At 42.0% G+C, this 10,017-nt stretch overlaps 1 protein-coding gene across 2 annotated transcripts; it reads right to left on the bottom strand.

Annotated features, from left to right (window-relative positions):
- Positions 1 to 570: 570 nt before the first annotated feature.
- LOC311272822 (stathmin-like) lies at positions 571 to 4,017 on the bottom strand. 2 transcript variants are annotated; one of them, XM_084379514.1, is made up of 5 exons: positions 3,952 to 4,017; positions 2,093 to 2,136; positions 1,821 to 1,993; positions 1,479 to 1,670; positions 571 to 1,386 (listed from the first exon to the last, which is right to left on the bottom strand). In XM_084379514.1, exons 2-5 carry the CDS (start codon positions 2,106 to 2,108, stop codon positions 1,324 to 1,326), a joined length of 444 nt encoding a protein of 147 aa, XP_084235640.1. In that variant the 5' UTR covers positions 2,109 to 2,136; positions 3,952 to 4,017; the 3' UTR covers positions 571 to 1,323. The 2 variants fall into 2 exon arrangements, with proteins under 2 accessions (XP_084235640.1, XP_084235641.1); XM_084379515.1 differs by lacking the exon at positions 3,952 to 4,017 and adding an exon at positions 3,885 to 3,945.
- Positions 4,018 to 10,017: the final 6,000 nt, after the last annotated feature.

Genomic DNA, 10,017 nt, shown 5'->3' with positions numbered 1-10,017 from the left:
GTTGAAGGTTTCTTGAAGACGGTTCACCTCTCATCCAAGAGTCTTCTTCAGTGCTAATTATCTGGAGCAACTTGCCTTGCTTCAGCTTTTTAAGACGTCTATTTGATACCTGGGACTTTGATCAACCCACCAGCAGAGGGAGACAAAGACTGCAGTTTATAGCAAGCTGATCGACAGAATGGACTCGTTGAGATCATGTGTAGTGATGTCACCGATAGACATTTCTATTATATGACCAGAAACATGAAAAGGGTCTTTAAAATGTTGGGCTTCTTAGTCCTCAAAATGGATTCTTCAAGTATTAACTCACTGGATCTGTGATGATGATCCACTCTGTACATGCAATAAATACTTTGAGTACTTGGCAGTCCCCCTGGTTCAGTTGTCACGTTATTGAAGCCCATTAAAGATACAGTGCAAGTGTACTCACATTGACCAAAATCCTCAACATTAGGCTTAACCTTAAACTGGATTTGGTCAGTGACTGTTACATATTTGTTCAACCTGCCACCTTCCAAAGCATAACTATCAAGCAGAGAGTATATAATAACAACCAGCAAAACAGTCGTTGTGTTTCCAGTTTTTTTATTTGTTTTAGTACAACAGTTCAAGTCAACTAGCCACTGTATCTATTGAGATGCCAAAGTGTATTGCTCAGTTGCATTCCATGTGTTGGCCCCCGTTTAGTGACCTTCAAGATGGCACCCATTTACATGTCTGGCATGTTAATTCACAGCTATACAGCAAGATTTTATGATTTTATGTGCTTTGAGACTACTCCATATTTTTACAAAAGCGAAGAAATCAGCAATGGCACAAAACATGACCTGCAGGAGCAAACAAGCAGTTTCTGGGTAGCAAAGCTGCACTAAACACCCGCATGTATAACAGCCGACGCCTTGATCAAACCTTGTGCTACTTTTTTTTATTTTTTTAATATACAGTAAGTGCCGAGAACAGGTGTGGTTCACAGGAACATTTTCAAAAGCCACTATGAAATAGGCAGGGATAAAAGACCTATGCATAGAAACATGCTTCCTCAAAAAGGATAAGAACACACTGCTAATTCTCAAAAAGGGCAGAAGCTGCACTGACAAGCTACATATCAAATGGATTAGACTCAACAAGGGGGGGGGACTGATCCACATGTAAAACCAGCGCAAGTACACTTATAGCAGGAAAATTGAAAAAGTCACAAAGTGGAACTTGGATTTCTTATTTCAAAAAGGTGGGTAGTGAACACAACAAAAATACTGGCCGAACAAAAAATAAATCAATCTTTGGATACGTAAAAAACCCTATACAATCCCCCAGTTGCAACTTTCAGTCTTCCGAAGTTCCCTCTTTGGTTTCCTTGTTCTTTCGGACCTCTTCCAGCTTCTTGTCCTGTTAAAAGACCAGGAAAAATAAAGGGTTAAGTTACAGCCTCCAGGTGGAAAAACAATGCAAGTACATTTAACATCAACTGAAGCACTGACCTTCTCCTTGAATTTCTCATTCATCGCTGCCATGAGTGCTGTGCGGTTCTCTTTGTTGGCCTCCATTTTCTGATTGAGCTTCTCCTCAGCCATCTTGCTGAAGTTGTTGTTCTCCTCCATAGCTTTCTGCAGCACTTCCTTTTCATGCTCGCGCTTCTCAGCTAAGTGCTTCAGAACCTCAGCTTCATGGTTCTGAAAAGGGACGCGAAAAAAACGAAAAACGTTAGTGTCCAGTCCATCACATTTTCATACTGATGAGCTCAGTGTGTAAGATTAACTAAAAAAATATTTTTTTAAAAATTAAATGTATGTTTAGGTTTAATGCACTGAATACATTTGTACCTTGCGTCTCTCCTCTGCAGCGTCCAGCTTCTTCTGAATTTCCTCCAGTGAGACGTCAGTCTTCTTGGGAGGAGACAGGGGGAAGTTGCCCTTGGCATCTGGGGCTGGAGTGGCCAGGATGACCTCAAAGGCCTGGCCTGAGGCCCTTTTGTCGAGCTCCTTGACCTGGATATCTGAACACACAAAAGAGTACACAATGCATTAAGACACAAGAAACCATGATGCAGCAATAATTTACACTAAATTTTAAATAAAAAATGGGCATAATTCACCTTCAGCGGATGCCATCTTGAGAGTGCACTGCAGGTCAATTCACCTGAAAGGAAAAAAAAGGTCAGATTGTTGTGTTTTACAGTCTCTTATGAATTCATATCAGCAGATGGCTCGAAAATTAGTGACCTCTAGTGGATGTTTAACACCATTTTTCAATGCAACGTCCTCCATCCAAATAAGCCAAGCTAAAAACAAAGATACAGTGGGAACACCCTGTGGTTGTCTCCAGCACTGCAAGCAACCACCGCCCATCAATCCACACAAAACGGCACTGCATGTCTCACACACACACACCATTGTTTCTTTTAACTTCTTGCTGCTATTACATTCAGATCCGTGTGTGAGCATTTGGACCGCCTCACCAGACGAAAAAAAAAAAAAAAAAAAAAAAGAGGGTAGGACTTCTCAAAAGCCTCCCCACCTACCACTGCGTTAATTGTGAATGAAGGACACAAGGCACATTTTGTGGAAACAAAAGGCTGTGATCAGGGTGGGTACAGGCAGGCAGTGCCAGGTGCAGGCGGGCCTGGACACGGCCTGCCACACAGCCAATATGCACCATCTCAAATGGGATTAGTGAGCGATGAGCATATCCGGGGAAAAATGATCATCAGGGAGCACCTGTTCCTTGCACCATGTGTCTGAGCCGCAGGAGGGGAGGGGTGAGGGACACAAGTGTACCACAACAGCAGACTAAACACGCAAGGCGAGCTCGAATGGGTGGATCATTATGATCACATGTAATGCCAGTAATATCATATAAAAAATAAAAATAAAAACCTAATATCGACTTACATGTGAGAAATAGTTGGAGCAACAACATCTGTCATGTCATTTGGTCAAGTGGTTAACGGGAGTCAGAAACGATCGGGTTATTGAGAGAAAAGACCCCTCCCCAAATATTTCGATAAAGCTCCTAGTCAAACTAGTCAAATATGGCATATGTAGGCTGAGGTTTGCTCTCTATTGTTTTACAATGGCCAGACTACAGACATCTGGATTTGACTTAATAACAGTGGGGTTTGGTGAATGCCCACACCTTGCCACACCACATCTAACGTTACACCCACGGGTGTTCACATTTAGTGAACTGCTGCCTGACTTCGCCTTAACAATGTCCCCGCTCACAATGACAGCATGGCTGCTCCATTAACATTCAGTTTTCGGATCTTTGAGTCATTAGCTCAGGCGTAACGAGCGGCATCTAAACAAAGGCGTCTTTTGACGGCGAGGCGACGAGCAGCTGCGGACAAAGACTGCAGGTTGTTTTCAAAAAATGTCGAATAATAACAGCTTTGCCGCGCCGCTGAGGGCTGAACAAGAACTTATTGACAAAATGTCACCGACACGAAAGAAGTCCCCCATGTCTACCCCTCGTCTGTCTGTCTGTCTGTGTCTGTGTCTGAGCCTGTCTGTCTCTCTGTCTGTCGGTGCCAACTGTGCCAGTGTCTACCACTATACAATAGGCTAACAGCCCGCCAAGCTGCCGCCACAAAGAGCAGAACCAACAACCGTCTCCGTCTCAAGTTTTTTCGGTGAAATGATCCCCGACGATGGAAAAAACCGTCTCAACAGGTAAAAACATTTCCAACAAGTCGTCAGTCATAATGTGTGTGAGCTCACGTGTCTACGCTAACAGAAGCCATTCACAACAAAAAAAAAAAAAAACACCCTAAAAAGGAACATTTAACAAGCTGCACCCCCCAAAAAATACCGATTCCGTTAAAATATCAAACCTGCCTCGTCTTCATCTCGTTAAAACGTCAGTTATTCAGCATTACTCGTACTTACAGACGGTTAAAAAGAAATAATTCCTGCGGACTTGTTCTGTTGTAAAGATGCTGTCTGTCACACCCACCTTCACAAAGCTGCGGATGCTGCTCCTCGCTCACAGAAATCAGCCTCTGCGCGAGCGTACCAAGCGCGAACATAAATGGACCAACGCGAGTGCCGTCACGCCGATCGCCGCCGATAATTGGTCGGCTCTTCACTTCGAGGTACTCCTGGAAATTGTAGTTTTTTGTGCCTTTACTTTAAGACAATGAGCTTCTGCTATTCCACAAGTCAAAACTCATAATTAATGTTTCTTATTACACGGAGAGCAAACTGAGCGAGGCAGCGATACATATTAATACATTAGGAAGCAGTTAATGGGGGGGGGGGGGGGGGGACAGAATGGCAATTTTAGGCTCATTGTTCCCTCTTACTGTGATTGTAGCCACTGCTCCACCCAGTGCCAAATGTGATGGGTTTGGGGAGTTTCACTGTCACAGATGTTTGAGACACCTCAAAAATCTGACAAGAGAAAAAATCTGGAGGCCAGTAGTGGTTCACAAGCATTTCAAATACATGGAAATATCATTTTATGTGACTGAGGAGACGTCTTTTGAAAAAAGATATTTGCATAATCATTGATTGTGGATTTCTTTTCATCCTAAAAGAAAGTACATTTTATTTTAAGATTTGTTTAACTTAGTAATTTATCTTTTTTGTGTCAAAATCTTGTCAAACAAATCCTTTTTCGATGTTGTTTTTTTCAATATAGCCTTTATATATATCTCAAAACATGCATAGAGGAGACATGTAACATGGCAAAAAGTCAAACTTAAGGTATAAGCATTTCAGGGCAGCAGGAGTAGACATACCTATAGACAGGGTGTGGAATATAGAATACATAAATAAGGTGACGGGAAAAGGAAAAATGAGGGATAAATATTCAAAAGGAAATAAAATCAAAAGAAAAAAAAATCCCATACACAGGAGCTTCTTAGCCGTGAATTAAATCTAAACATGCATGAATTTGGATATAAAAGTAAGTCCCCTATAGAGTTCCCAACTTACAAACTCTAGCTTGTAAGTAGAACTTTTCTTGTCCCTACCATTGCATTGACTACTTTATGTCGTTTAAATCTAGTGCTTTACCTGTTGTCCAGCTCCTCAGAATATTTATGGGAACTAATTATACCCACCATCACTGAAAATACATATTTTGATATACAGTGTTTGGTATTTGAGTATTCCCACTAGTAAATAATCCAGTCGTTTTAGATTTAGGGGATTAGAAATTGGAGCGATCAGTTAAAAGGTTCAAACCTCGAGGAGACCACTCCTAAGACAGCCCATGCAGGTGCAAACAATCACCATGGTAACAACATGTCATCCCTATCAGCTTCGACCGTGACCTCTGACCTTTCTGACAGGAGGAGGAAGAGAAGAAGGTAGGGAGTCAACAGGGAAAATAGAGTAAGATAAATGTCGTCTTACACTGAACTGTATGCAATTCTTGCATGTTAATTGTGACACAATTATAAGTGCCAAATTCAACACTGTAAAATATTAAGATTTTGAAGGAAATGATGACATCACTGTCTTAGCCTCCACTCCTGGCACATTGAGACACATGCAGACAGCAGAAGGCCTGAAAGCAAACTGTCGTATAGGAATCTATTGGGAGCAGTCTGCTGCAGCCCTCTGCTCACAGCACACGCAGCCCTTACTGTGTAAGTTGTACTTACAAAGCTGAATTAGCAATAACTACTGGTGCATGATTTGGGCTGTATGGCCACATTTGGAGGAACAAAATAGTAGTGTTAGAAGTAGAGAAGTTGTTCAGCCCAGTCTGTCACAACCAATTTATCTCCACTGTTTAAAGGCGAGAAGCTCACGTGGATGTCAGGGAGTTTAAGAGACCACATGACCCAAGAAACAGACCCATTGTGATTTTCTAGGGAGTCGACAGCTGCACTTTATACAACTGGCAGGACGTGAGAGCAAAAATTTTAAAATTTAAAACAAACTCACCTGAGACTCCCTGCCTTTCAACCTAAAGATCTACACATTAGAAATACAAAACGACAGGTCGGGGAACAGCTGCTTCAGAAAAGGAATCCAACTGACCAATCGAAAGTCTCACCCCTCTTAATTGCTGTTGATAGGTCGGACAATCATGACAATATGAAACATGGCAGGCTGCCACAGTGTTGATTAGTTTCTGGGAGTCAGGCGATATTCATTTAAGAAGCCAAATGCAAGGACTACAGTACGCAATGGAAGGATATATATTCTCAGTGTTTAGTTTAATGACTTAACATTCGTCTCAACTAAAACAACAGTATAGCCTTGATTTTCCTTGCTAATAATAATTCAAGTCATCTTAAAAATACATCAGCAACCAACCTATCAGTCCTGTTTCAAATCTTTTTAACGTTACCTCAGAAACAAGGAGGAAGCAAACCGGGCTGATGTTGGTGTTCCAACCCAATGGCCAGAATAAATGTTAGGTTAGTAGGCTACGTTTCTGGAAAACAACAGATATGTTAAAACTGTAGCTTTCTTTATGTTGCAACTTTAGCCTACATTTCTTTGGGTTCAATTTTCTAGTTCTATCTTGTCACAACGCTGTTCTTACGCTCTGCTGAGGTTTAGGCACAATTCACTTGGTTAAGGTTAGGAAAACCCTATGGTTTGGCTTAAAATACCTGTTTTGGACGCCATGATCACAGATGAAGATGGTCCGACTTCCCGTGAAAAATAGCCAGTTTTGATGCCACAGCGACTGCTGTTAGTGTTCGTAACGCTCCTTAAAAAAACACCTGCTTTTGACATGACAGAAACGGCTGGAAATGTCCCCAGGTGTCCTTAAAAATATCCAGTGGTGTGACTTGAACTGCAGCCGGCAGTTTGGCACCCATGTCGGTTGTACCAGCACCATCTTCGTCCCCTCCACCTCGTGATGTGAATGTCATCTGATAAGCATTTAATGTGAATGTGACATGCCAGGCCTTGTCAACTAGATGAACACAGCACATATCACACATAAGTTTAACAGGAAATGGGAAAGTTGAGCGAGGTTCATCGAGGTACCAGGCTTGCTCAGCTGTTATTGGAGCACAGAGTAAAAGTGGATGGGAATTAAAGAGGGTTAATTGTGGTCTCATCCCGCTGTCATCCCTTTCCTTATTTGTCTATTTTCTGGCAAAGAAGTGGTCATAAACTGGATTCAGCTGTGTGTTGCTGTCCTGATCTTGGTCCCTCTTTGATAAAACTGCTCTGTCCCCTTTAATCTGATTAATTATCAAAGCTGTTGCTCCTTTTTGTCTCCAGGAAGTTAAAGTACCTCGTGCTGCTGCTGCTGCCTTCTTAATTTATTTATGTGCAAATCCAATTTAGCCTTAAACTGCAGGTTTTAAGTGATATCTCAGAATCTTTGCAGCTCCTGCGCTGCCATCTCATACTGCTCTCCAATAAAGCTGCCTGGGCGTTATGTAAATGCCAAAGCTTGGACTGTTTTCAGCTTCAATCGACCCAACTCAGACTATTTGATTCATGACTATTTTTAGTCTTAACTTCATTCTGATGGCAGTAGGAGCAGATCAGCGTTTGTTCAGTCACATTGATGCTGTGCTGAAAATATTTGTAGCCAGGGCCTAACAGTTAGATCTATTTTTACTGTTGCCATGTGGATGTCATTTCATCTTGTGATTTAGGCCACTGATTTGTATTCTTGTTGAAGGCGCTCACAGTGGGATGTTGGAGCTCAGAGAGAGGGAGGAACGGGTCCATGCTGCACAGTGGAGGCATGCACGACATCCTCTCCTCCATCAGGTCACAGAGTGAAGCTCTGGCCTGACTGATCAGATGGTTACAGACAGCCTGACTGGGTCTCACACTTTAAAGTAGCAGAGTCACCAACAGGGCTGCATGGTTTCACACTCTGAGGGGGAAACATAATTGCTCACATCAGCACCCAGACATGATTCTTCATTCTCCAAAGGTCACTGGTACAAGTCCCCTGGGTCTGTGTGGGAAAAACTGAGAGAGCAACACACCCACAGAGATAAGGGGCAAGGTGCCTTTGAGCGCATACACCACTGTTAATGCAGATGTTTACTGCAGGACCTGCACAGTGGGAGAGGGGAGTTGTTTACTGGACAGATCCTGGTGTGAAATTGTGAAGTGAATGCGTGTAATGCACATTTAAAAAATGGTCCAAATGATCTATTCACCTACTGATTCCACTAACTGATCAGTTAAGACTAAAGCTCAGAGGGGTTTTGTATCCCAAAGTCTTCATCAGCAAAGCAAGTCATTCCTTATGTTTAGGAAATGGTAACCAGCGATAAGTTGGTGACAGCTTATTAAATGATGAAATATATATCAAAATTAAAGTTTGTACACTAAAAGAACCCCAGATAGAAGATATTGATTGTGAGAAAATAAATAGCATTCAACTGGACAAAATTGGAATTTGTCATTACTAAAACTTACTTAATGATAAACTCAAAAACCATTGAATATTTTAATGAGACATTGGGACATTCTTCAGTCGGGTTAGTGGCAACAAACTGGATTCTTTTAATGAGACTTTGAGAAACTTTTCGTTCATGTTTGTGGCAACACAACTCAAGTAAGCCAAAACATGACATTTTCCTTATCCTCACCAAGTGGTGTTTGTGCTTAGACCTAACCGGACCATAAGCGTAGCATTATCACAACATTAAAATTGAAAATTGAACCTAAAGAAATGTAAATTTGCAACATAAAGAAATGTTCAACATATCCATGGTTTGAAGAACCCTAGATTTACAACACAATTGGGTTGGCAGCCAACATTACTCGCAGTCTGACCACATTCAGTGGTTATAACTGTTTAGTAGTGATTAGTGTTGTTAGCTTAGCATTAAACGCAATATGTTATTTCTGATGCCTGGAGTCTCTTAATCAAAATGTTCTCGCTCTGGTGGAGAGACTGTGATGCCGAGCCAGCGCTTCTGGAGGAATAAACACCCAGAGTCACATCAGATTCTGCTCTGACCCGGAGCCGTTTACAGATGAAAGGAGAGCTCAGAGATGACTTTTTAACTTTTGGGATTTATAAGTGAGATTTAATAAAATAAGATTTAGAAGATTTATCTTCACTCCTGTTTATCAGCCCGACTCCATGGAGGTGACCTTCATTGTTAGCTTGAGAGGAAATCTACTTAACTTTCGTGGGCGTATCCTCACTGTCCCAGAAGTTATAGTGACAGGCAACCAAATGTCATGATCATGGCCTCAAGGAGTCCAACTAGTGGTGGACTTCTTTATGTTGGAAGCATTTGGGATAATATAAGTTCACAACTCAACACAATATATTACAAAGGTCTAGTTGTTTTCAGATATTTTAATGCAAAAAGCTGATATATTATATATTTAAGTCTGGAGGCAGGGTGAGGGAGAAGGAGACACTCTTGTTACCTTTGGACAGAGCCAGACCAGCTGTTTCCCCCTGTTTTGAATCTGTATGCCAAGCTAAGCTAACAGTGTCATGGCTGTAGCTTCACATTTACTGTACAGATATGAGATTCCTCGACAAAAATTGGCAAACTATTACTTTAATCGGCAATGATTCATTTATAGATAGACCATTTTTACGTTACAGTTCATCACATGACCCAGCTGTTTCCGCAAATGCTGTTATGCAGAATTATTCAAATTAGCACACTGGGTGTCACATAGTCTCTCTATAGTATTTTCACCTATCTATAGCAGCCTGTAGCGTCCTGTGTTCAGTCCCAGTCAGTTTAGTGTGGCCGAGCTGCTCTGTCTTATTGAAGAGGAGCAGATGGTGTTCACGGCCTGCCAGCATCAGTCTCCCCCACTAACTGAATCTGGTGCTTCACGGGACAAAGACGGGCAAATGAATGTGAGGCAGAGAAAGAGAGATGGGGAGGGCAGGGGGGAGGCACAAGAGGGCTGTCTGTCAGCTCAGACCAGTGGCAGCACCACCGGCCAAAATTTGCAGATGTGTGCGTGTGTGGAAGAGGATTTGGGTCTTGGTAAAGTAACGGCGTCTGGTGTCGGTGGACGGAGGTTTTAGACTTTGTGTGTGTGTGTGTTTGCGTTGCTGATTATCTTTTCATACTATTCAGCCTTGTGGCTAAGA

This window comes from Pagrus pagrus, assembly GCF_965226575.1.
Source record: "Pagrus pagrus genome assembly, chromosome: 17".
NCBI classification, from domain to species: Eukaryota; Metazoa; Chordata; class Actinopteri; order Spariformes; family Sparidae; genus Pagrus; species Pagrus pagrus.
This window is presented reverse-complemented; position numbering and strand designations above follow the sequence as displayed.